The sequence below is a fragment of the Haliaeetus leucocephalus genome, unplaced genomic scaffold (assembly GCF_000737465.1).
Source record: "Haliaeetus leucocephalus isolate CR32 unplaced genomic scaffold, Haliaeetus_leucocephalus-4.0 Scaffold340, whole genome shotgun sequence".
In the NCBI taxonomy this organism is placed as follows: Eukaryota; Metazoa; Chordata; class Aves; order Accipitriformes; family Accipitridae; genus Haliaeetus; species Haliaeetus leucocephalus.
This window is the reverse complement of record NW_010972776.1, coordinates 8,527,212-8,554,552: the sequence shown is the minus strand read 5'-3', so window position 1 is coordinate 8,554,552 and position 27,341 is coordinate 8,527,212. Positions and strand designations below refer to the sequence as shown.

Sequence of the window (27,341 nt, the reverse complement as noted above, 5' to 3'; positions counted from 1 at the left end):
TCTACCCTTACCTTTAAGATATAAGACATCCTCTACAATGAATATGCAAAGAAAGAGAAGATGAGTGTGAGAGATTGATGATTTTATTGACCAAGTCCATTAAATCCACAATTCTAAACCACATTTAAATGTTAGTGTTGCGATTAATGTGGCACACCCTCCGTACTGGTTTTAGAGCACTATCAACATGCAAAGGAGCACGGTGTCATGCAAAACTGAAAAAATTACATGTGAAACGCATGGTAAGTGGGCATTAATACACTCTCAACACGTCAAAATAGAGAACATGCCTCCTCAGTTAGTAGTAGGTTTCTGTAGATGTTGGTTGTCTAAGAGAACAGCGCTTAAAAATGCAGCCCCTCTCAGCGCCCGGCTCTGTCTGAGCCCCGGGGAGCAGCTCGGGGTCTGGCCCCGAGTTCAGCACGGGTCCTGGGGTCTTCAACCTATCCCAGCTGGGATGATGGGATGCTCTACCCACCCTGGTGACAAGCCCCCAGGACTATGTCTTCTCAAAGGGGACCTGCCATCCTCACTGGAGACCCGACAGCATCAGGCATCAGCGCAGCGGCATCTCCCTGCTCCGCTGGCAGGATGGGGAGCTCCCTGCACACCCTGCGGAGGGTCCCATCCCAGTCCTGAATCCAGATGTTATAAACCCTTCACCTAATGCAAAGCAGGCCACTTAAAACAAAAGAAGTAGAAGAAATCATCTGTAAATCTTTTTCACTTTGCTAACCTGAATCCGGACACACCGCTTTACTCACAGCACCTGCTCTGTCATTTCAAATGATTACTGGAAACAGAACAGGAAAAATGACCCAATTTCAATGGAAATAACAAGAGTGCTGTGCAGTACGCAAGCAGGTTCTGGGGTTTCCTGAGCACAGCTTGGTACGAGGAAATGCACAAGACTCTGCCATCCCATCCTACACTACTAGAAGCCAATTAAAGTAACACTGGATGTCTGAAAATCTCTAATCTTTTAATCAAAGTCTGCCACTCCCTTCCCTGCAAATTACCTTTGAAATCTGTATTCCTTCATTACATCTTCGTTATAGGAGGGTGACATGCACCAAGCTGTTAGCATAGCTTATTTTCTGCCCTACTTTAAATTAAGAAATAATACAATGAAATAGGAGTTCTGCTTAGTGACTGACCATCCCAGAGGGAGGGACGATGCAGATCTGCTTGGGCCAACAACTGAACTTATTTCATATTTGTCATCACAAGCTCGTGTACACGAGTCCCTCCCCTGAGAGGGGAGCTGCCCCCCAGGCTCCGGCTGGACCGACTGGGTACCAGACTGCGCCTGCCTGCCCAGCTCTGCTCCAGCTCTGCTGGACCCTTTGGCCTTTGGGTTTCCACCAATGTGGCCAACACAGCCCGTTCCTGCGCAAAACCACATTTTTGGTCCTTTGACACCTTGCACGCTACCATCCAGCCTGCAGCAGCATCCCACCCCTTGGGGCTCCCTGCCTGCTCAGCCTCTGCGGCAAAAACATCTCACCTGGTTTTGACACAGAGAGTTTAACTCCTGCTGTGTGCGGCAGGGGACAACTGAGAAACTGCAAAGGACCGTGGCATTAAAGATACCACTCAATCTGTGGTTTTGGCCTGCTTATAAATAAATATCAGCCTTGCACTTTCACACAGAAAAATTTCGCCTCTACTTCATGCCTCTTCCTCTATTTTAATTCACCATGCAAGGAAGAAATGGTTTAGTCTACGTTAGGGATTTGGACCATGCAAAGATTAAGGGTCATTTCCAGTCTGCTTGGTTGGTTTTTGAACAATTTAATTCCCAAACTGAAATGCGTTGGTTTACAAATTTTAAGAAATAAAGGTAACAGAATGCCGTGAGACTACCTAAAATCTCTACCTGCAGCAGCAGACTCACAGCCCCCCCAGCTACTGGGCTCTCCATCCCTGAGTGCTGGGGGGGGGCTGGGAGGGTCGAAGCCCCCCTCCCCGTCCCCATCCCCACTGGGAACCCGGGCAGTGGTGCTCCCAGGGCTGCTGTACCAAGAAAGGCAGCTGACTCAGAACTGGAGTGCTCGTTCAGTACGGGGAACATTACCCAAGTTACTGGTGAGTAATCCCAAAAGTTTAACGTGAGGCAGGGAAGAAGAGCACTGCAGTTGCAGCAGGGGGTGAGAATCGGAGCTGGGTTGTATTTTGGGTTTCCCCACGCCGCCTCCTACCTCCCAGGCTTGGGGTTTCTGCGGGGGAAGCGATCCCTCGGGCTGCTGCCTCCCAGCAGAGTATGGGTGTGTAAAACACTTGGGTGGGCGGCGAAGGAGGGTCGAGCCCCACGGCTACTGCAGCCACCAAAACACGAGAAATATCAAAGGGCCTTTTTCCTCTTCCTCTTGGTGCAGCATTGCTCCTCGATCCTGCAGCTCCGGCTCCGGCAGCGCTGAGCCACTGCTACGGCTGGAGCTGGAATACATCCCGGCAGGGAGCCCAGCTCCCACCCACGGCTCAGACCAAGGCAGGAGGAGGAAGAGGAGGAGGAGGCAGCAGCACCACTGAAGGACGGCGCTCAATAGGATGCGTGAGGCTGTGGGACATGCCACTGCAGGACCGGTGACATCCAGCAGCTGAGGGCGCTGGCTACAGCAGCCAACAGCAAACATCAAGCCTGCAAACACGCGTGCTCACGCTTCACTTGCAGCACAAAGCCAGCCGCAGCGACAAGCATCCGTCGCAGGACTGGGGCAAAACTTGGCAGAGTCATTCCTCTCAACAACCCCTAACCTTCTGTGCCCTCGCTATGGGATAAGAAACCCCCCCACAAGCACTAGGGATTGCCGTGAAATCAGGGTCCTCTGCAGGCACGAGGGACGATTACCTCTTTGTAACTCAGCGCTGCCGACGGTCTGAGTGGAGGAGCAGGACGGAGGCAGCTCAAGCTCCAGGGCTTGAGGATTTTGGGGGGTTCTAGAGGCCCACGGATCTGTCCGGCCGAACTAAATGTCTGAGAAAATAGATGAGAAGCAAATGAAGACTGTTAGCCACCGAACATGTAGAGAAGCAGAGGGGGATGGAGAAGAGTTCACTGTGAACTCCTCTGAGACATCTAGGTTACAACAAAAATAGGGCAGATTACATGTAAAATGGGACAAGCATGACACAGTTACATACAAAACTGCCGGATGTGTCTTCCAGCTGTACACATTAGCTCCATATCAAGGTGTATTGCTGACACAGAGACATCAGCCAGCGCTGGTTCCTCAGCCAGGGAGGTGAGACACTTACCGAATGAGCGCTCCAGGACTGCGTTTTGGATACCGTGTTGCACGTCCCTTTGGTCAGCCTTTGCAAGTGGTCCAGCCATTCGTGCAAGTCCTGGCTGGTGCTGCAGGACACGGTGATCCGCTCCGTCATGTTCCCTGCAGCAGAGGGTTAGATAAGCGTCTTTAGCAAGCAGTACAGACCCAGGAGGAAACACGGGGTGAGCTCAGCTCGGCACAGCAGCAAGCAGCTCCTCAGTTTGCAAAGTCCAGTGGCTGCAAAAAGGCCAGGGCAAAGATGTGACTGCCCATCCTGCTCTGGGCACCCAGTGCCAGCCAGTGTGGGAGCTGCACAGAAAACCTAAGGGAACTGGTAAGACTAATGTCTGAGGAATTACTTCATGTTAAAAGTAAGCAAATGCAACATTTCCACGATTAACAGAACGCTGACGCCAAATACCACCAGCATAAATAGCTGCACTGCAGCCAAGGCACTGAGCATGAAATGACTGTGTACAGCTACAAGTAACGAGATTAATCAAAGGGGAAAATTGGGAGGAACATTAGGAAAGCTACCTGATGACCATAGCCATTAATCTGTCAATAAACGAGGCGCTCACAGCTGCACGGGATGGATGCCAGACGCAGACGGGGCACACACAGCAGAGAGCAGTGCTACTGGGGCAGGAGATTTGTCCCATACGAAACACTATTGTCTCCAACAGCAGCCCAGCGCCAGAGACAGAGCTCAAGGGCATTGGGAGGTTGCCTCAACCAGGAGGGAGATGGTCAGGAACTCAGACAATGCACGGTAAAAGAGCAAAAAGACGACCATGGTGCAGTGGTTAGGGGGAGGAGGAGGACCAGTACCTCCAGCGGCAGCTGCTGGTTGGACTGGGAGGATGGCCCCAGGCAGGGGCCCCACTGACCTGCGATTTCAAACATGTGCTCGTTCCCTTCAGCATCTTCCAGCTTTGTCAGCGTCATTCCTGTCAAAGGCAGCTTTCCCTAGGAGAATTGAGGAGGAGTCAGTGTCTGCATCTGCTTCCCAGCGGGGGTTGTTGTGCTTGTTTCTGCTGATTCCTTTCTCTTTAGGAATCGCCATTAAAAACTAATTTGTGAAGGCTTCAGACTGCAGGAAGAGTCTCCTTTAATGTATGGATCTAGACTTCCCTGCACAACAAGGTCAAACCCCCCTGAGAAGAGGCTCCCATGACAACTGAGTCATGCTGGCTCATCTGCCACCCTTTCCCTTCACTAGGTGCAAACCCTTTTACAACCAAGTCAGGAGGATCAACTTCCCCTGGTTTTTCTGAAAGCCTTCCCTGTCCCTCTGTTTTGCATACTGAACTGCCTGCTCACCTTGCTCCCGCTGGTCCGTGAGGTCAAAACCCCAGCCAAATCCTTCCCAAATCTTTCCCATCTCCCTTGCTTATGACAAATGACACGTCAACACAAGAGCATCCTTTTCCTGGAGGCAACTGGAGAAAAGCCAAGCTCCCAACAGCCTGATTCCAGCCATTCAAATGGTAAAACACAAGAAATGCAGAGTTTTGGGGTGCCTCATGGAGGGGAAATTTTGGGCTCTTTACAGTGGGCTTTATAGTAGTGAAATATTTTCCAGAGACAGCACAACACTGAGAGCTGGCTGGCTGGTCGTGTGGGGCAAAACCCTACAGCTGGTCAGGACACCTTACACACACACACACCCCCCATTCCTGAGAACAGCATGTAGGACAACATGCTGCGAGGGTTTTTTTTTTCTAATTTCACAGCATTCACACTTACCAAATGCTGTTTAACCAGTTGGCAGCACAAAGGCACTAAGCAGCCTGGCACAAATGGTAAAACCAAGCCCTGGTTCCCAGCCTGGGGCATTTGCATCACAACAGAGAGGTTTAAGGAAGCAGAGGATTTGAATTTGACAAGAGCTATCTGATTTCCTTTTTCACACCTAACGCCTTGCAACTTGAAATTAAGCATGCTTACCTGATAGATGAACCCACTCATCCGTGGGCTTGCAGACAGCATCAGCAAAACGTTTGAAAACAACAAGAAATACCGCTCTTCTTTCTCCTGCAGGGATAAGAATTTAGGTTAATCCAGTTTGCAATGCAATCACAAGCACTTTCCTCCAGCAAACTGAACCTGTTGCAGCTGGAATCACAGCTTGCGAGAGATCACCCCCAAACCAATTATTTTGGCTTTTTTTCTTTACAGCATCTCATTTCAGTACTAGTTTTTCCTGCATATGTTTTTGTCTGCATCCTGCTAATCCTCTTCCAATCATTTCAGAGTGCCTCAGAAGACCAAGACCTTACGTCCCCCAGCATTTCACATCCCAAACAAGACTCTGGGACCAGACTCTATAGAGCTTTGTTTTACAGGTGTTCCCTTCCTGGGGAAAAGTTGCTACAGCAAGCAAGCAATTCAGTGATAACAGGCACTTTCCCACACCAAGCATGCAGTATGCATGGCTTTAACACCACTGGTGAAGGTCTGTGGCAAGCACTGGTGTGATGCTTTAGGACCAGTAGCACAAGAATCCCTCCAGTTATTTCCAAAGCGCAGTCAGCTCTGGAGTGGAACGTCACAGCAGCTGCTGCGCTGTGCACAAAACATGGCAAAATGGTTATGCTAATGCACACTTTCAAGTCACTCTCATTTCTCAGAGTAAGTCACAGAGGGGAAAGAGGGAAATTAACGTGCTACACGACACTGAGATACTTCTTCTGCTTGAAAAGTGTGTCACCAAAGGCCTGAAGCTAAGCCTCCAGGGTGCCTGACTCCAAAGACATGCACAGTTCCATTGCACAGCTTTTCTCCAGGTAAAATTATTTATCAGCATTATTTGTCACCGCTTTGCTGGCCTGGAGTGCGAGTAGCTGCCGCCTAGTATCACTGATCCCATGGGCAAGGAGGGATTTGGACACAATGTCTTTAGCCAGGAGAAGGACCACCGCACTCACCTCACTTCCCCCACACTGTACCATAACTTGGGACATGTAGATGATGTTTCCCATCGTTTTTATGTCCTCTCCTTCCCAGCGCTGGATGGATTCGGAAAGGATCTGCAGTTCAAGTTGTTTCCTCTTCCTCAGCTCCTGGCATTGCGACTGGGAATCACAGTAGGGCGCTTCATTAGCCGAAGGGCAGGAGCAAACCCAAACCATCCCAATGAAGATGGTTTCACCAGCAACGCTCTCACAGCCACTTGGGCTCAGGGTTGGTCATGTCAAGGGATCAGGAAAGCCTGCTTTGGCTCTATTACACAAAGTTTGTTAAAAAAATCACACCCTAGCGATTTAGGAAGTAATGAATACATTAAAATGTCAAAGAAATTGCGAACTGCACTGAGGAAACTTTTCTTTCCAAACCAGTCCTACCTCTGAGAGTACAGGGTCACATTTTCCAAACCAAGACAGCCGCAGAGTTAAATGTCTCTAATTTTGCTGCTGCTTAGAGAGATTTTGCCCGTTTTGCCCAAACAGCAAATAAAGTTATACTTGCAGCAATGCAAAGCCCCCATGAATCAGATGGGTGGATATTTTCTAACCAAAATTTGCAAACCCAAAAGCAGGACTTGGCGCAATATTTCGGCAGTGCAGTAGCGTAGCACAAAAAGCTTTTGAAGGTGCTGTAACTGAAAAGACTGCAATGATGCTCAGCAGCTGGGGACTGGTAGAGCTCCACGGATCGGCCAGTCCTTCAGCAGCTTTCTGCAGGAGAGGACAATGCTGACTGAACAAAGACAGCCCTGCAAATCCGAGCAAAACTTGCTTTAACTGACCCCTCTGCCAACAGGGAAAATAGCTGCAAAGCCAAACCCAGGCTCAGTTTTCACCAGCTGCTTGGTTTTTTTCCAAACCCCTATTTCTGACCGAGATTTTCCTCCTTTCTAGCTCAAACCCTTTGACTACCCAGATCTTCAGAGAGAGGCTGCATTGGATCTAGTCTGAAAACACACAATTTTGCACCAAACTGTGGGGGCTTCCTTTGGTTTTGCAACTGCTGTGTGCTTCAATGGCTCCCTGGGTGTCCAAATTCAACGTTCCCAGGATGCAAATCCATGTAAAATCCATAGCAATCCATCGCAGTCTGTGCAGAGGTGCCACTGCAAATCACGGTGGCTCCACGGTCCCTGCCCTGCCATCACTCAGGAGCCTCCCTGGTCCTACCACGGGACCACGCATCCGTCACAAGGGGCATCTCTGCCCATCTAACCTCAATCCGCACTGAACCTCTTTAGTGGTATCATAATTACATTACATTACTCAGCACCCAAGTACATATTTCAAGTAAAACCGTCCATCACTTACATGCATTCCTAAAGATTAATGACACCTTGTAATTTAACTGAATTATTACCCTATTATCTACTAGAATAAATGGAAAGGGAGCCCAGTTTCTAAGTAAATGTAACATGATCGCCCTTTCCTGTTTTCTATGAACTTTCTCCTCCCCATCTTTTATCTGCACTGCTAAGCACCGAAAACTTGCATCTGCTGTGCTAAGGAAGGAAGTTGGACCACATCTGGAGTGGTTATAGTGAAAGGTATTCAGTGGCTACAAAGCGAGAGAGACTATAGCTTTTTTAATAACTGAAAAAACCTTTGCTGGGTAAAACCTTTGTGCATGTGGATGGCTTTTCCCCCTTTTTTTCATCTCAGTGCAGTAGGACTTTGAGGGGTGTATGTAACACAGCTCACAGAAATAGGTTTGTTATCTCTGACTCATCACTTGCTCTGCTCCCTGCCGATGGCCACGGCACCCGGAGCCACAAATTACCTGCAATATTGTGAAAGCCTCCTGATGCTCGTGGAGCAAACCTCAACAAAACGTAGAGCCGCTCAATGGGCTCAGAGGGGACCTTCCTGCTGGCAGCAGCAGTTGAGTCAGACACCCCTGTTAACCTTTCACAGCTCATCTCAATGAGCAAGGGGCGGTCTAGTTTCAGGTGGCAAATGATTAGGGTATGGAGGCAAAAGGAGATGAAAGGGACCCCGCTGATACCACTACCCACACGTGGCTTTCTGCAGTGGAGGAGAAAGTCACAGATGCTCCGTCTCTGCTGCTGGGACCACGGTGCCAGCGTGCGATTGCTGAAACATGCAGCCAGAGGGGCAGCTCTAGGCTCGAAACTTGAAATTAAGATTCTTTATAACCCATCTTTTCCATTCAAAAAGACCTTTTTTTTTCTAATGAGGAGACAAATGTCAGGCTTGACTCATTCTTCATGAAATGCAGCCCTGAAATGGAGCGCTCTATTTTAAGAATTGCCACCTACCACAAGGGACTTGAAGGATGTGACGGCTTTCAGAACCTCTTCATGATCTGCATGCGCCTCCTAGTGAAGGAAGAGAAAAATCCCTCAGCCACCAGCACCAGCACCAGTACCAGTAGCAGCACCAGCAGCCGCCCTGTGCAGCACCCACTGCCCCAGCGCACCCAGGGATGCAGAGCTCGCAGGGTGCTGGGAGATGCGGGGCTGAGGGTGCAGACCGCATCGGCTGCCGGAGAGGGCCAAAATCCCCCAGGGACCTTCCCCACCACCCAGTTCAACGTGACATGGTGTAAAGCAGCTATGCAATTCCTTGATACCAGTTTAATGAGTGTAAAGCAGCCAGAGCAAGAGCAGATACAATTTTACTTAGAACAAACTCGGCTTGCAAAGAAAATCAGTCAAAAGAGGCAGAGGTGCAGGGTGAATTTCTGGTTTCACCTTCAGGAAGGAAACTTCCATGGGCATGCAAGGCATTCCAGCCATTGCCCCATCAACGGTGCCGTTTCCATGGGCATCTATGGGAGCTTCACCTCTGGGTTTAAGGGGGGGCACATCTGAGCGGAAAGCTTTTGGCCAGGTAGGGGAAAGCAGTATGCTGCCCTTTATCTTTGACCGTAGCTGCATGCTAGTACTCTCCTAGCACCTTCTCCTGTATCTAGGGCCCTACATCATAAGCTCCTCACCATCCAGTCCTCACGCCAAGCAAATCATAAGGTGTCTAGGTTGTGACTGAGCTGTCCCTGCGGCTGTCAGAGGCTGCCTGGGATTGCTCACCTCTGAAGCCAGGATAAGGGCTGCCCTGAACATACCGGCCCCATCTCCAGCTGCACAGCAGTGCAGGGAATGCTATGGTATACATCCACACTGCCTACATCTATATTGCATACATCCATACTCCTCCCACGGCATCACAGCTTAAACCTCAACCCCACTGATTCATGCAACAAAACCCCCACACTCAGCTTAGAAACTAAGAGAAATAGGTGATGTGTGTGTCCCTGAATACACTGCCGATCCCCGCAGAGCATCCTGCAAAGAGCACGCTGTCTCTGTACCGGCGTGGTGGCTGCAGCCAAGCTCAGCTCAGTCCCTGCAGCTCAGCTAAGCCAGGTGAGAGCGGGACAGGTCAGGTCCGTAGTGTGCCTACAGTGCCAGCTCTTATGCTTTCTCCTATGCAGAAAAACCCCTGGCTCAAGTGCAGAGGTTTTAATCCTCTGACTGGGATGTGGATTCGAATGATCATGGCTAAGTGTGCTGAGTAATTAACTAGTAATTAATACTGGAAGAGGGAAAAAGCAAGCCCAGTTAAAAATAGACTGTTACTTCTGTTTTCTTCACCTCCTTGCATCCCCTGAGGTTTGCAGCCCTGCAGCTGGAGTGCACCAGCAGGCAAGTAGCAGAGCTCCAGCGGCAGAGATCTCTACAGTTCCCGGGGGGGGGGGAGAAATGTCCTAAAGCAGATCTGCCACTCGCCGAGGAAGTCTCTGTCCCCCTTCACTGCTCTCCCTGCTCCCAGGCACTCGCTCCTCCACCCCCGTGTCTGCACCAGCTGCCAGATTTCTGTCTGCCTGTGCGGCTCTGCCTCCCCCCCAGAGCAAAAACCTCGGGCGAGGGGTGGGGATGTGCCTGCGAGCTGCAGGAGCCAGTGGCCAGGCATGGGAATCTCATAAAATGATAATAAAAACACTGATTTATTACCCGCTGTGCCAATAAATACCAGCTGTAGCCTGACCCTGAACTCTGCTTTTACTTGTGCTGGAAATGGCCCCTCTTTGAGGAAGGGCTGGGATGAAGAGCAGGCAATGACTTCCCACAACATCCCCCAAACTCCTCCACCACTTTCCCGCTTTTAACCTGACAGGTAGATAACATCCCATGGAGGTGGGACACCTTCCTTGGAGGGGTGGTAAGTACTTTTAGCAATGTGGTGCTCAAATACCAACGGGCAGAGGTGCCTCTTGCAGCTCGGGGGGCAGCTCTTGCAGCATCAAGGGGTGCAGCCTGCCCGGCAGCCCCACATCCCACCTACCTCCATGTGCCGCTCCAACTCCTGCAGCAGTGTCACATATTTATCCAGCCTCAGGAAGGGTTTGCTGAGGCTCGTGGTTAAGATGAGAATGCCTGGGTTGGCCGCACCCTGGCTCTCCATGAACTTCTCCAGCTCATCACTATAAATAGAGAGAACAACAAGAAGGAGGGCTCACCACCACTGAGGGCTGTGTTTTGCTGCCTCCCACGCTCTCCTGATGGCCGGAGCTCTTGCTCCGAGCTGTGCCTTTTTAAAGGCAGCCCAGCCTCCCCTCCGAGCACCTCCTGTGGCAAACCCAGCGGGGCAGGCAGGGAGCTGCAAGCTTCCAGCCAAGCAAGACCCTGCTCCCCAGGGACGCAGGGGAGGATGCTGTGTGGTGGGAGGTGTTGGTGTGCACAGCCTCTGGGGTATATCGGTGCTGGCAGCTGGTCCCCAGGCACAGGGCCAGGCGTCTGGTGGATAGCGTGTGCTGCAGGATGCCACAGCAACGTGCTGGGACCCTGTTGGGAGCCGTGACGCAGGTGCCAGCGCGTACATCGCTCTGGAAAACATGGCTTGTGTGTGTCAGCACATTTGCCAAAGCTGATTCTTTGATTGATTTAAGAAAAGGGGTCAGACTGAGGAACTACGTGAATGAGTCATTTACAGGAGCCAAGCCTTTCGCTAGGCTGAGTTACAGCTGGATTTCAGCAGGTAAGTAAATATATTGTGAGTTCCCATTACAGAATGGGAAGACTTTAACAGTATGGCCAGGGTCCTGGCTTTCCCATCACTGCACAGAGGACAGCTAAACTGCATTAGGGATGTCATAGTTGTAGCCTTTTTGCTTGGGATGCTCTTTAGCATGACATTCCACAAATTCAAGTGTCTACTCAAGTGGGACATGTTGAAGGAAGATGTTATTACTGCAATCTACCAACAACCCTGCAAATCAGCCATTTGGTTGAATAGAAGCTCAACTATTAAACTGGGTAATTCTGGGTGACCTGATGACCACCCTCCTTTTGCAACAATGTGCCCCACACCGTAGTGCCACAGGGGGACATACGCCCATCTGCAAGTGTGTGAGCACTTCAGCAGTGGGTCTGAAACAGCATCTGGGTCCCTTAGCGAGTAACAATCACAGGAGATGTTACTGAAAGGGCTGAAGTTGTCTCTGTTTTACCCAAGGTAAGAGAGTCCTGTGAGACAGGACCTGTGAAACCAGCTCTGAACACAAGCAGCATGAGTTTTGTCCATGCTGGAGCTCCAAGGCTATGTTGAAGAGTCCAAAGCCCCAGCAGTTTCCCCAGCAGCAGGATCCCACATTATCCCCTTGCCCTATTGTCAAAATACAGGTCAAAATCCGTGCAAGGCCAAGTATTAATAATAAAAGCAACTTTTTAAAGGAGGGATTTCGGTCTGAATCTCCTCCTTCATCACTCACCTGTGTTGCGTGAGGACGTTGACTGCAGATGGGTGGTTAGCACAGTACGTCAGGTACAGGGAGCGGAACTGGGGCATCAGGTTCATGAAACAGCCTCCCACACGCTGCTGGTTCTCAGGGAGCCTATGGATGCCAACACACCAGCCACAACGTTAAGCCTCTTGATCTGCACCCTGCAGCTACGGCACTCGCAGGTATCTGCCCAGGAACCACCGGCTGCACGGGGACATTTCCAGGTCACCACGTAACTGCAGCACTGAGCAATATACCCATGCCTGCCACTTGGGGAGGAGGAGGAAGGACATCCTCAGATGTGTCTGGGTTTCTGTGGTGCGGACAGTGAGTATCACAACCCGTTATTAGCCTGGGACAAGGTGTGACCTACACTGTCCTCTCGCACAGCAGAGCTGCAGGTGGGATGCTGTAGCCCACTGCAGCTGATGGAAGATGTGCTGGAAAGAACTGGGCGCAATGCAGGAGTGGTCCCACTGTCTGTGCTACTCATGAACATGAGAGAGGAGATGGAGAGAAAAAGAGAAGCCACAGCCCGAATGTATTTCCAATATTCAGTCTTTTCCCCATCTCTTTTAAGCCCTTCCAAAGGAGAGGCCAGGCTAAGGCTGAACATGTCTGCCAGCCTGCCCGTGGGAAACTATCACCTCTGATAATTTGCTCTTTGCTCTCTGGCAATCCCCACCTTCATGCCTGCCAGATCTCTCACCCTGCATGTGTCTGCATCTTTGGTCCAGGTACACTTTCATATCAGCTCTAGTGACACTCTCATTCAGCAGATGCCTTAACAGTAGAAATGCCGGAGTTTCTTCTACCTTCCCTCCTGCCAAAGCACTACCTGCTGCCTTTCTTCAATCCTGTTATTTTCTTCTATATTTAACAACTCTAAGACAGCAGCCAGGATGAACATTAATGAAAGTGTCTTTCCATTGTTTTTAGCTGCAGTTTAATAGCTTAACAACCTCAATGCTATGGCACAAGCTTACTTTGCAACTTCTTCCAAGGCTTGGTTCAGTGTTTGCTGAAATGCAGAGATTTCTTCCACATTTCCCAGCAATGATGCGATGTCCACAGCGCTGAGCCTAAAAGAGTCAAATCGCCAATTAGCATCAAAGAGACGTTGCTCTCAGGAGCACCCCCATGGTCTTTGTAAGCGGTCCTTCCAAAAAGACCCAAGAATTTGCCTTTCCCCAGATACATCATCGGACATGGGAAAACACAAAATCCATGACTTGTGAGCTACAGACCACAGCCTCCCAGAGAAGATGTCTGCTGTCAAGGATTATCTTAATTGGATTTTAATCACTTAATCACATTAATCTTCTCAGATGTTTAGCTGTCTAATAGACACGGACAGATGGGATTTCAGCCAGGGGTGGGGAGGGAGGTGTGTGCACAGACACAGAGACAGCTTTGTCTTCAGGGATTTATGCTGCGGGTTTTCCTACGTGAGGAGGGTCCTACAAAGAGGCCCCTCAGGTAGATGTTCCTTTATTCCTTAAGTGAGGTTGGATTTTTCCTAGCCAAAGCTAACATGTCTGCTTCTGTCATCCTCAGAGCCAACCTCAGAGTCACTCGTACCACCCTCATTTAAGCCATTTGTCACCTACAAGGCTGAGAGCATGAGAAATTTTCACAGCTGAATATATCCCACATGAAGATTTGGGGAAGGGAAGGGAGATTTAAACACAAAAGCCTTAAGACACCACTGTCCTATCTCTCTGGACTGGCCAAAGTCTAAATATCTGCCCTCCGCCCCTGATGCCCCAGGGCTGCCCAGTCCTCCCGCAGCATGCTCAGCCGGAGGGACCCCGGCCCCAAAGGCAGCTGCATGGACAGAGTCACCGAGATGGCACCGTTTGGAAAAGACGACTATAAAGCTGAAGCAATAAGCAGGAGGTGAAGTTAACTGCGCTGGGTCTTTTATGCAGGGTGAAACTATCAATAGGAACCTGCAGATAGGCACCACTGCGCTGCCTGTGAAAGGACAGGACGGTGTGTGCTGCCTCTGCACCAGCATGGATGGAAAATGCATTGGCTTATTTCTGCCGGTAAGCCCTGACAAAGTCCCCCAGTTGCCCTGGGATTGCTCAGGCTGTAAGGTATGGCAGCATGCTCTTCCCGAGCACGGAGGTACTTAATGCCGATGGCTGTGCAGACGGGGAGACAGGGGAGTCACTTCTTGCTCAGCAGCAGTTTGGATTTAGCGAGAGGCAATCTAACCGCAAAGAATATGTGTCATCACGCACGAAATGAGGAGATGACTAGGAGATGCCACTTGGGGCTGAGAAGTCACAACAAGGCAAATTACAAGGGGAGAAGCCATGCAAGGCATACCGCCAGGAAACACGCATGCTGGGACAGCCACACACGAGCTTGCAGATGGGATGTAACAGCCAGCCCTCTACCAGATGGAAATGCCCATCTCTAACACAGCCCAATGCCTGCACGATCACTGAGGAATAGGAAAGAGCAGAAACCTGTACAACGTGCGCTTTTATTCTGGTTCACAGAGAAGCTGTGAGGCTTTACAAGAAGAGCAGTAACAGTCCCTAAACATTCAAAAGCAGGGAAGTAATGAACTGTGGTCGATTTTACAGGGTTCTCTCCACCTCAGATGCCCTTATATCTTACTTATCGTAAGACTGGAGGGGTCTTAAGTAAGTTCCCAGAAGTGACTGTAGTTCCTTCGCATAATCTCGTTCTGTTTCCAGAATATTTTGCAACACCTAGGGTGAGAGACAGAGCACTGAGTAGATCTTTGTACTAGCAACTAGTCAAAGGAACATGAGATCAGCTTCCAAGTGTGGAAAAGCATGGAAGTGTATTTTAAGTCCATAAATTACATTCGTTAATGCAGAACCCAGAACACTCAGGAAAGCCCTGGGGGGTCCAAATTTGGGATTTTACTTTGCAAACTGGGGGAGGCCTGGAAAGCAGGTGTTAAGGGCTGCTCCTTCTTCTCTGGCAAAGCATGAAGACAATGTCAGTTCAGACCAGAGTTTAGTATTTGACCCCTGAGAGGCTCATGCCTAACCCTGCATGCATAACTGGCTGCCAAGGTATGCAAACAAATGATTTGTGCATGCATCCTGGGAGCACCGTTTGCACGAAGGCAGGCAATAATTTAAACGCAACAGTGGCCCGACCAAGGACGGCTCCCGCAGCAGCTCAAGCCAGGTCACAGCTCACTTGCCACTTCAAGGACGTGCCAAGTTGGGTTTGGTCCTGCTAATCTATCTCAGCAGCCAATTTGACTCCGGCAGCAGGGTAGGCAAACCCACTGCCTGCACGCTCCCAGTTAGCACTCAGGTTTCTCAGCGTGGATGAGCTTTGGAGACAGTGGAGGTGGTTCCCAGCTCTCTGGACATATTGTTTCTGCTTTGCTTTGCTTGAAATATATTTAGTCATGCTGATGAGCACGTTTCACCTCTGGCACCAAGAGCCAGGGACGTTCACATGCAGGCATTTTAACTCTCTTACACCGCGGGGTTCGCTCTAGCCTGGACACAGCGGGAAGGTACCTGCCCCCCTTTTCTAGACCTCACCGCTCCGGTAGCAAGATGGTAGAGAAGGTGACGTTTCTCCACCCCTTCTGCAGCCACAGTTCATAGCCCGGCATGCTGACCTGCTCCAAAGCCAAGCCCAGTTAACAAGCCAAGTTGTGAGCCGTGGCAGCTGCCCCTTCCCTGAGGTCTGCAGCTGCTGGCAGAGGCACAGGGCAGACAGCTCGGACTGTAACACCTCCAGCCAAACCCAAGAAAAAGATCATGGGTCAGAGCTCTAATTTGGCTTGCTTCATGCCATGACATTATCTCCCCATTTTTATCAAAGGGAGATAGCCCACAGTCAATGGCAAGGACTGGACCAAAGACATCGTGCCTTATTCCCCAACACTGATCTCAAAGCTGCCACCTCTGCTTTATCATCTCAGTCGCCTACTTTGAGTCTCTCCTTTTGACATCTTGCAGCAACTTCCATTTGTGGTTTATTGTCTCGACAGCCTTGAATCAAGGAAATGGCAACAGCTGCATTTAAATACAGAGTCACATCCCCAATTGTTACAAATTGCTTCAATGATTTCTAAGGGAAGGAGCCAGTTCAGAAGATTAATAATATGCTAATTATTAAAATGTATGATCAGCACTTTAAAACTTACCACAGGGTAATAATTCTTTGTCAGCTGAGTGCTTTCGAGTCCTTTTAATGCTTTGGGAGAGAGTGGTTTATCTGTACAAAAAAATACATCAATAAATCACAGTGCACAGCTCTCATTATTCCAGCAGGAAAAGTCACTGCCGCATAATGTTCAGCAAACCTAACTTCACCCCTGCGAACACAAAACTTCAATTGCAGGGTGTGTTTGCCTGCTTCAGAAAAACTAGGAGCAAACCAAAGGCGTGCATGACACTGAAGGCAGCCGAGCAAGTTGCACCAGAAGCACTGCGCAGCGTCTGCCAACTAACTTACAGGTTTGCTCTGAAATCTCTGGCAGCAGCCCAGTGTCTGGCACTGTTTGGAACTACAGTGTGGCTTCACCCGGCCCACAAAATTTGGGTTTTAAAACTGCGTGTCTATCAGAAATGCTGGATACAGCGTTTTGTTCCAGGTGATTCACAAGGCACTTGAAGCCAATGCCAATCGATATGCTGAACCCTGATCCCCGCAGTCATTTGTGATGCAAAAGCCTTCTCTGAATAAAGGTAGATTTGAACAAAAAGCTCCCACAAACCTGGAAGTCAATTCTCATCTTGTGCATCTGCTAAATCCCTGCAGATGCCTCCAGCATGCTACGCACGTGCACGCACACACACGTCCACAAGTCCCTGCTCCATTTTCCTTCCCTAGAGAAGCCCGTTCCCTGCCAGCAGCACAGCTTTGCCAGCTCTCCCGGCACCGCAGTGGCCCTGTTACCCCTCCGGACTGAGACAGGTCAGCAGCACAAGGCTGCACCGCCGGCCCTGACCACGCTGCACGCCTCGTACCAAAATGCCTCTGTACCGTGCGGAGCAGCCAGTCTCTCCTTTCTCCCTGCAATCGCTCACAGAAGGCAATTACTTTCACACGGATAGCAGGGGAGAAGCTTGAAATTGATAAATTTAGCCCCTGGAAACCGCAGCTTGATGTATTGTCTAATTATTGCCCTTGCAGAGTTTCCTGTCACTTCCAGCTGGGAGCTCTGTGCCTCACTTGAAGACTCGGAGGAGCTTTGCTCCATGCTGCTAGTTATTTCTACCCAAAGGGCATGCTTAGGACACAGTGGAGGTACAGACACTGCTGAAAAACAAATAACTCCATTTAGAGTGACACGTCTCACACTTTGGAGGCGAGGAAAGCAGCTCCCGCTGGCTTGCAGCGAGGGCTCCCCCCACGCTACAGTCCCCAGGCAGCGGTCCTGGGGCAGGAGAGGGTTAGCTGATGGTTCCTGCATCCTTCATTTACAGTACGACCACACGTCCCGAGCAAGCAGAGATGTGGGGAATGAACCCTCCTCCCATACGAAATGGGTGCTGGAGGGAGGATCTGGAGGGAAAAGCTCTGCAGATAAAAAAATCTGATGGGCTCCTACATCAGGATCAATGGTAGACTTGTCCTTCGCTTCAATGAGGTGCCGTTATTTCATGCAGCTCCCATCTGATTTTCCCCATAGGACTGAAGTTTGCTCTCCTTTCTTTAAAAACATTTCTCTTCTCCACTCACTGACTCAATTAGCGATTCCTGGGTTGTGCCAGACAAGCCTTCAGTCTCTGCTGCAACGTCCTGCTCCAGCTCAGACATCATTTCCCAGAGGGAAACAGTGGGAGATGAGATATCCTAACAACGATTTTTTCATTTAGATTTAAACAAAAACTGGCCTAATTCTGAGCACTCACTCATTAAATTTATTCTTCTCTCCTTTGCTTTTTTGCTTGCAAGTGTGGGAGCAAGGATGTCTAACAGGGGCTGTACATTTTGCAGCCACTTTGCAGACCACTGCTGATGTCTCCCAGTGTTTGAGGCCAGGGCTGATCCTGAGCCATAAAACCAGCACCGAGCACACAATAGGTCTCTGTCTAGGGTAAGCCCTCAAGGCACATTAAGGAATTAAAGTTGAATTTTGAAAAAAAAACAAGTTTACTGTCACACAATGGCCTCAGAAGCAGAATGGGATGAGCTGCTTGAATGGATATGTAACACTACAGGGCAGTTAGCCAGGGGCATGCTTCATGTCATCACCACCCCACATCTGGTTAAAATCACATCGCAGAAATTGTTAAGGACACTCAAGACAAAGCCCAGTAAAGGCAGATGTCATCAGATGGATCATCCCCTCCCTCTTCCTTTCTCAATATCGCAGCAGAAGATGCATCTGGGGGAAAATGTACTATATGAAACCAACCATCACTATGGACAAAACCGGGGGACTGTTCCCTGTGGCCATATAGTTTTTGTTGGTTTCCTCACTGCGACCGTGAGCATCCATTCCACCACTGCCAGAAATGGCAGGATCAAACGCAAATATATTGCCTGACCGAGGTCTCTAACAAAAAGCTAATTCTGTGCTCAGACACTGGAAGGACCTGGCAGCTCTACATGACAAAGGGGACCCACGAAGCCATCTCCAGGCTCATCCTCCAGCAACATCCCCGCTCCCGCACTGCTGGGACTTGGGGGAGCAATAGAAAGGCACGATGCGCTCGGGAAGAGGGCGAAGCAGCTCTCAAACAACTCATGCGAAAGACTAGGCTTTCCCCTTCTGGCCTCCTTCATCCTTCAATTAGCCCTGCTGCTTTAAGGACACACACGCTCCTTAATAAATAGCAGCAATTTCCCAAAGGCACAAGGATCTACGCTGCATTATACTGCTGTCATTCAATCAGCCCTTGAAAGCAATTTGCTTACCGGTGGATTTGATTTCTCTGACGTAGTTGCTTGGGAACCAGCCTGTTTTTCCATTCAAGGTCCCTTCCCACCAGCCCCCTTCTTCAACCCGGGTGACATAAATAATGTCTCCTTTGTTAACGGAGAGTTCATCCTCATTGGTCTGCTTAAAATTGAACCTGGCCTTTACCACCAGCTGATGACTGCCATTCTCGGTCATCTCCTAAGGAAAGAAACATGGAAAACCATCAGTAAATAGTCCAAAAAAGCAGAAGCCGCTAGGACAAGCTATTGTTCTTCTTTGTTGTGACAGCTGTTTTTTCAGTATTGCTCTTTATAACAGCAATAATGTCTTGCTTTTGTGTAAGCACTCCTGCCAGAGGACCACAAGGTCCCTCCCAAGCATTAATTTAGTTTTACAGTGCAATGGATGGCAGATGAGAATCGTTCTTCTCATGTCACAGAGAGGAGTACCGCAGTTTGGAGAAGCCACGAGACTCTCTCCAGCCGGGGCAGCAAAGCTGTGATGGGGATCGGGGGAGAACAAGCCCTTCTGGTGTGCTGGACCCACGGGTACCACTCATAGCCCTCTACCCCCACAGCCACCAAACCCTTGATGGGATGTTAAATAAAGGATACCACAGGCTTGGACTGCCTCCTTAGCACCCTCGCTGACTGTGAAGCTGTGCCGTTGGAGTCAGTGTGGGGACCTCCAGCCGCAGAGCTAAGAGACGATAGATGTGAACATGGCCCTTTTGACGGCTGATCTGGTGAGGCAAAAACAACATCTGAGTTTTACCCAACTGTCCACCACCTCTCTGCATCACAGCAAAGCAAAGAGTAAAGCCTGTAAAGAAAACAAGAACAGGGCACAACAGTTGGAGGAGCATCTACCAGAGCAGAATAGCAAGTGCACTGCTCCAGTGTGGGTACTCCCAGTCAACAGTGAGGATGGTTTTGCTGGGATGGGTTAACCCTTCCATGATGGAAGAAGTTGAATTGCATCCCAAGGCACTCCTAGGTTATGCCAGCTCTGCAGCCACACACCCAATCACAGTATGTTTTTGAAATCCCCCTTAAAACTGTTTAGAAAATAGAATAACACTCAGCCCAATGCTGCCCAACTGGGAACGTTTCTGGGATTCAAGTAAGCACTGTTGAAGGTGTTTCAAAGTTTAGCTTGCAAGTGAGCACTCTTAGGTCACCTCTGCAGCTGCAGCGTGGGCTTCCCCGCTGAGTGGGGAAGAATGCTGAACAGCTGGTCAACACAATCGTGCCTCTATTTAGATAAGTCCTTCTGGGTTCATTATACAGCTGAAAGAGGCTAGGCACAATTTTGATTACTGTTCATGGACCGTTGCCATTAATTACCATGTGAGAGGGGGATTCAGACCGTACTGAGGAAGGACAGGAGTGTCACCCCTCAGACCATCCCAGCAGCTCTTGGAGTTGCCTCCTTCACATGCTCGAAGCAAACTGTTCTGCAAACTAGTCTCTGGGCTTGTTCCTGCCACCACGTGCCTGATGCTGGAAACAACGCTCCTGCTCTGACACATATCTGTTTTTCACAATTAGTGATTTGTTTCTATATTGATACCAAAAAACTTGCCAGAGGGTAAAAAGTTTTCTGGTTACAACTCTCTTGTGCTGAGATTGAGACAGTGGCCTCATCACCGAGAGCAGTCCTGGCTCCTGCAGGACCTGGCAGCACTCAGCCCCAGAATCCTGCTTGGATGCTGCAGAGAGGAAAAACATGGGATTCAAGCCACCCAGTAATTAATTCCCAGTACTTCTCTGCTACTGTATCTCATACCACGTCATGGGACAACACTCAGATCACCTCCTTTCTAGGTGCCATGGTGCTCAAATGAAGCAACGGTAGACATTATCATTTCAGTAAACTGTGAAGTACTTTCAAGATTTGCCTTGTAGCTTCTTTTTAGATTTAAGAACACTTCTGTATCCCAGAGCTGCTGTTTTCCACCAGTGGTGTGGACCTAGCATGCCTATGGAGCTCAAAAGGAGGACAGAGAAGAGCAGTCTGCGGTCTGCAGGTGTCACTTTGCTGGGTGTGCAAGTCACCTGCATGTTTGGAGTTCTTCTTTGAAAATGCTGCGAGGAGAGCATGATCAAGCCACCAAGTGTGCGCAGGAATCAGAAAACACAAACTCTAAGGCTGCTCTTCCCCCATTCTCCTCCAGTCTGAATGTCAACATGGAAAAGTCATTCCGAAGGGGAAGTTTGGTGGGAGTTACAGGAACTCAGCTGGGCTTTTGTTCTTCCCAGAGGATTTTTGTTTCGATAGGAAAACACCTCATCCTTAGATTGGACCTGGAGCAACACAAACTGTGAGCTCCTGGAGAATGGACTTGCTTTGTCTTTCTCCAACGCCTTGCACAATGGGGACCAGGTCCGTGCCTACGACTTCCAGGTGCCGCTGTCTTACAAACCCCCAACCGTACCGCACCCACGCACCGGTCCGCCTGGCCCGTGCTCCAGCAATGGACAACATTCACATTAAATCTCGTGTGCTGCCAGTGAGTCAGTTCTCTCTCTTGCCCTGCTCGTTACACAACTGCCTGACGACTGCACGGTGAATTCCCAGCTCCCTGGGCTGCAGCAACAGCAAAACCTCTCTGCATGGAAAACCCACTTTGCAAACACAGAGTGGGTTTTTTTCTCTGAAGCATCCTGATGTTTGAGCAGGAGCGGTTTCGGCTGCTCCCGGCGACTCACAGGCCGGGAGGGGTGGCTGGCTGCCAGCGTGAGATGTTCTTCCCCTGATTCCTTCTAAAAAGGGAGGGCGTAAACCGCGAGTCCAGACTTCTCCGCTTATTCAAGCCATCAGCAACAGTCCCACGGAAATGACTCGGTTACTGTAGATTTTATGCTTCTCCCTGCCCCTCCCAATCTTCCAAAGCTTTTATAAATATCTGCAGCAACCTAGAAACAAATGTAAAACTGACTTTGACAGTTTGGCAGGGAAGCGTATCATTTATATTGCATCATGACAGCGTCCTATTTTATGCCTGGTCCAGCATGGAACACTGCTGCCATATGTTGCTTAAACTATGGTTAAAATAGCTGGGTTTTCTGCTCACATTCCTACACTATTTTTGGCAGATGAGCCGCGTCTGATCCAGCACAGCTGGTTTTCCTCCCCTGCCCTCTCTTTCAGATAAAAGCATCAAGCTCTGTATTGCTGTTATTTGATGGACAGCCGCTGAACTCCGAGTTTATCCACTACAAACAATGCCTCTAGTTACTTGCATAACGACATCCATGAAGACACAAGGATTTGGACTTCAAATGGATGCTCAGAAACACATTCCCACGGCGTTTCCTTAGCTGTCACCTACTTCCCTCGGCCTCCGACAAGGGTGTCGGGATGCAGCAGCCCTGTGGGTGTTGGGATGCGCAGGCATGCTGGAGCCCTGGCCGCAGCAGGAACTGCAGTAGCCAGTACGAGGCTCGTCCTGATGCTCCACTGAGCCCTTGGCCTCTGGCGAGACGGACAAACCGGACCATCTGCAGTGGCAGTTTGTAGGACACAGGCTCCTGCTTCTCAGGAACTTGGCCAAGCCACCAAAAAGCAAACGTTTTAAGACACGTATTTATTTTACCCTGTACTTTTCCCAAGGGTTTTTTCTGCCTGAGCAGCTAATTATATCGCAGGCATTGCGCTTTTTAACATTTAAACAGAGAAAGCATATGTTCAAACAGATGTTTGCCATGAAACCAAGAGGATCCCAGCTTCCCTATAGTCCCGTCGGTAATGTGTGATAGGAACTATTCTCCACCAAAGCCCCATCCCGCGTCTCGCCCAGTGACTGCACGGGTGAACTGGGACGCCGGTGGCTGCAAGAGCAGAGCTGGGGCTGTAAACAAGGGGACTGCTGTGACAAGGGCACCGCAGCCTCGCCACCCCACCAGCACACACCCCACCGCAGCCCTTCGGTCCAGCAAGGAACAAGCAAGCACAGAGGCAGAAAAGTTTCTCACTCTTTTTGCTTTCAGGGTAATGAAGCTAAAGTCAGTCCTAATGACAGCATCTGCAAAGGTTGCTCCTGGTCTAGGCAACCTGCATTTTATATCCCCCATCATATTGAACCGCAAGAGCTTTCTACATGGGGTCACTGGGTGCTGACATTTAATGGAGCAATAAAAGGCTGTAAGGAGATGTCCTGAGGCTGAATTACCATTCACTGACTTCTAGGGAGAGACCTGGCGGCAGAGCTGAGTGCTGGCTGCAGAAAGGCAGTCTAAGAACCTGAATTTCTTCAGAGGAGCACTATACACACACACATAGGTGTGTGTGTACGTATATATACTATTATTATTATACACTTTATATATTATACATTATATATTATTATATTATATGTATTATATGTTGCTGTTTATATAATATATACATGATAATTCATACAATAGTTTATATAATGTATAAATACAGTATATATTTTATATATATATGATTTTATAAAACCTTGCATCAGAACAGAACAGAAAACAGGAAAAAGGGAGGAAAGGGTCCAGTCCCAGCAATGAGGTTGTTTCACTAAACACCCAAGCAGCTTCTGTAATAGCAGAAGAGAATCCAAAAGCAAAAAACTCAGCTGAAAGAGAAGTGAAACAACTGAGAAAACCACCACAAACCAAATCTAGGCAAAATGCAGTAAGCCAACAGAAAAACCTTCCCATGAAAGGAAAATTATGGGTTTGGGGTTTGAATTTTTCTCCTTTTAATTGCCTAAAATGTAATCTGCAACAGGGAAATTGAAGAATTGTCCTGGTGCTGGACTTCAGTGGGTGTGCAGGACTGCCTGTGCAAATCTGCTTGTATGACAGGGGGCCATAAATGCTTTCCACCCTGCAAACTCTTCCCAGCTCCATGCAGACCTGCTCCTCATCCCCTCAGAAAATAGACCCTGGTCCTCTCACCGCTCCCCAGAGCACTACGGTGTCATCATCCCTGTTTAACTTCTCCTTTCACAGCCTGTGAGACTGAATATCAGTTTAAAGCAGCCTGTGGGGAACACCTACATATTTGGGATGGAAACAAGAGGAGCTGATTTGCTTTGCTTCATCAGCCCGCTCCTGCACCCACGGAGGCAGGACAAGCCATCAGCTTGATTCCCATATCTGGGAGCCTATTCCACTGACCCAGGGCGAGGAGAGAGGGAAACTTCAATACAATTGACTGAGCATCTGGCAACAACGTACGTTTTGACATTCAGTAAAGACATTACACAGATGGATCTGTTTTTCTCTTCGGCTTTAAAACGCAGTACTTAAAATCTGATATTTGCATTTTGGGAGGGGCATGCTCATTTACATTGAGGCTCCTTTACAATGACCTAATTTGAGAGCCCTTAATATTGTCAAAACTGAGCCGAGGTCCCTTAGTGTAAAGCAATAATAATCAAGCTCTGCAAAGTGCATGCAGCAGCTCTGGAATGCTACATCTAAAACCAGAGTTGGCAGAAGCATGAAATGTCAATCCCACTGTCCAGCATCAGGCATTGGTGCTGGCAGCACAATTTGCCAACCTCCAGAAATCACTCTAAACTAGGAATTACCAAAACAAAAAACCCACCCCAGCATACATACGAGACAGAATTTGAAAAGATGACAGAAAAAATCCCTTTTTTCTTACCTTCGGTAGCTTTATTTACAGCTGTTAATGTACTCAGGACCTTGGAGAACTGTTCTCCGGTGTACAAATCATGTGGATCAAACACCTGCAAAAGAGGAACTTGGTCACTTGAGCCCAAAACATCTCACTCCGGCTGTCTGAGCAGCCCACATAGAGGGTGACAGTGAGGATTAAGTAGCCCGTATGTCTCTGCAGGGGAAGGGTGTTTATTCAGGGCTGACAAGTCCCATTTCCTTTATAGCAAGTGGATTCCTGGGGCACTGGTGGCAGACGGCATGGGAAGGACAGGGGGACCCGGCAGCATTTGGAGTGTAACACTGGGTTTGGAAAGGAAGAAATCGGTGCTGTCTGCAGAGCAGGGACTCCTCTGAAAACCACGGAGAAGGTTATTGCTTGCCTTGAGGGAAGGAAAGATTTTGCTGCTATTTTTGTTATCGAAAGCTGAAGAGATTGAGGCTGTCCACACACACACACACACACACACACATATTTTCTGCAGCAGAAGAAACAAACACACAGAATTTTCTGCTATTGCAATACAGCATATATAACACATTTACATTTTTTTTACAAGAAGCCAAAACCAGTTATTTTATGTGCAAAAATAAGAATTTTGTGTTGCTAAGCCTCAACGGCAAAACAGATATACATAGTTAGCAAAGGCTTTTTTCCGTGACTGGTAACCTGGACCTGGTACACCCAGGCCCTTCAGAAATCACCACCAGCACAATGAGGGGCAATTTGAGTTTCCAAAACACTGCAATCCCCTCTAACACCTGAGAAATGCCCTCAAGTTCATACAGACCATACAAGTCCTACCATTAATGAAGCAAAGAGAAGTGATACAAAAAGCCCCCATTATTGGTACCACCAAGGCATCATCTGCTAATCCCCAAATATACGTCCTGCAGATGGAGACCACAGATCTGCAAATCCAATGAACAGGAAAGATGATTTCAAAGCTCTCCTGGCAGACACCATCTACTTACAGACGCTTCCAATGCACTAAAGACTGTATCCTGCTAAATAAGTACACGAGCCTTAATTACTTTCAGGATAGTACTGCCCTTTAATATGGCCCATTTTTGCTTTCCACATATAGCTCCTCGAGTATGCTTGGCATATTTCAAATAGGAAGGGGACTGGCCTCTTCCGCAGCCCTGGATGCTCGCGGCATCTCTTCCTCTCAACAGACACATCAGTGCAGCAACAAAGTCCAACGCGGGCAGTACAAAGGCTGCTCTTTGTTGAGAATATATTTAAAAATTGACTCAGCCTCAATACTGGGAGAAAGGCTTTACCCTAAAGAAATTTAAACCACGCTCAGAGGAACGGCCTGCTGTCATTACAAATATTAAAACCAGTAGCTCCGCATCTCCGATCGCATCTACCGCCCTGCACATTTTGGGGACATCCCCACCTACCTTGGGCTGTTTCTGAGCTGATCTATCGCCCGTGCTCACTTGGGTTTGCTCCTTTGGACCACGCGGACCCCATCCCCTCTGCCAACTGCTGCGTGAACTAGTTTTCCTGCCTCGCAGTTGCAGCCAGTGCTATCTGAGCATCGCCTCCAGCCCTAAGCAGCGACGTTTGCGTCTCCGTGGAAAGAGAGATGGTAATGGAGAGCCTGGACGTGCACTGATCCTGTTGCCAGCCGCTGGAGGATGCAACGTTACAGTAATGTGCCTTCACCCTCCTGCCAAGCAGGAGAGGAAAGTAAACAGCGAGGCTGGGATGTTTGCGTGCATCCTTCTGGTGTGTCATTTTCTCAGTCATACCCTTTTTCTTCCACTTCAGTAAGTCCAGAAAAACAAGTCCTGCCTTGAATGAATGGCATCTTTTTTTTTTTTTTTTTTAAGGACTAAAGCAGTAAAATACATCCCTGATCCTTCAATGCACATAGTAGTGCTGTAAGCTCAGAGTCATCAGACTGACAAAGTCCAGAGGAAAATGGTGGCGGGAGGGATATGCAAAAAATTCTAGCACAAAAGGAAGCATTAACTTCCAGGACTTTTCTTCACGGAGAAATTGTCGGGAATAGCTACTGTGGAACAACGGCTATGTGGAAAACTCTTCTGGATTAGCTACTGTAATGTAAATACACTCTGCAGCTTGTTCCAGAATAAATTCATCATACAGAAAAGTCCTCATTTATGAGCTAAAAAATTACTTTCTCCAGCACAATCCATCCATAACTCTGCTCCTAACTAAAAGACAAGCTGCAAGGCTAGAAGAAAAATAGAGGGGGGAAAGGCTTTTTCACTCTTAGCTCATGGGAGATCTGGTGGATATAAGTAAAGCCCTGCTTAAATCTACGGCTGTCATCTGAGGATCTCCATTAAAATGCTTTTCCGACTTTGAGAACCACAGGCTGCAGCTCCCCTTGGTGAAACACTCCGGCTGCTCCATCAGGCACTGCACCGGGAGAGAGAAACCCTGCACTGCTGCACCGCCAGTCCGACAGACAGCCAGACAGCGAGAAGGTGAGGAGGGGCCGGTGCTGGCAGGGCAGCGACCAGGAGAGCACCCAGCTTCTCGGGAAGAACGAAAAATCAAACCCAGGAGCATCTAGCAAGTCACCAGCACCCGAAATCCCAGTACCGGCATGGGAGGTGCGGCAAAGTCAGGGGAAGCCGGCTTGCGTTTCCAGCCCGAGCCCTTTTATCCGCCCAAACTGTTCTCGCAGTCAGACAAAACCCCGGCAAACCTCAAGCCAGGCGCAAAACCCCAAAGCTCGGCGCGACCGCGACCCTTCCTCCAAACCCGAGGATGAGGGCTGGGGCCCGACCGTCCCACGCCCGCTCCGACCGCCAGCGATGCCGGCGGCTCGGGCGCTC

At 49.1% G+C, this 27,341-nt stretch overlaps 1 protein-coding gene across 3 annotated transcripts in view; it reads right to left on the bottom strand.

Moving 5' to 3' along the window:
* Window positions 1-27,341, bottom strand: part of ARHGEF6 (Rac/Cdc42 guanine nucleotide exchange factor (GEF) 6) — a 38,614-nt gene that overhangs the window by 4,594 nt on the left and 6,679 nt on the right. The window contains exons 3-17 of one of the 3 annotated variants that reach the window (XM_010572458.1): window positions 24,505-24,589; window positions 19,485-19,612; window positions 18,867-19,068; window positions 16,144-16,214; window positions 14,619-14,713; window positions 12,971-13,066; window positions 11,973-12,095; window positions 10,547-10,685; window positions 8,521-8,580; window positions 6,203-6,349; window positions 5,223-5,309; window positions 4,163-4,241; window positions 3,259-3,392; window positions 2,852-2,977; window positions 12-32 (exon numbers count right to left, since the gene is read on the bottom strand). In XM_010572458.1, the coding sequence (XP_010570760.1) occupies window positions 12-32; window positions 2,852-2,977; window positions 3,259-3,392; window positions 4,163-4,241; window positions 5,223-5,309; window positions 6,203-6,349; window positions 8,521-8,580; window positions 10,547-10,685; window positions 11,973-12,095; window positions 12,971-13,066; window positions 14,619-14,713; window positions 16,144-16,214; window positions 18,867-19,068; window positions 19,485-19,612; window positions 24,505-24,589 (1,593 nt within the window). The remainder of the gene's footprint in view (window positions 1-11; window positions 33-2,851; window positions 2,978-3,258; window positions 3,393-4,162; window positions 4,242-5,222; window positions 5,310-6,202; window positions 6,350-8,520; window positions 8,581-10,546; window positions 10,686-11,972; window positions 12,096-12,970; window positions 13,067-14,618; window positions 14,714-16,143; window positions 16,215-18,866; window positions 19,069-19,484; window positions 19,613-24,504; window positions 24,590-27,341) is intronic. The other 2 variants (XM_010572460.1, XM_010572459.1) reach the window with 2 other exon arrangements.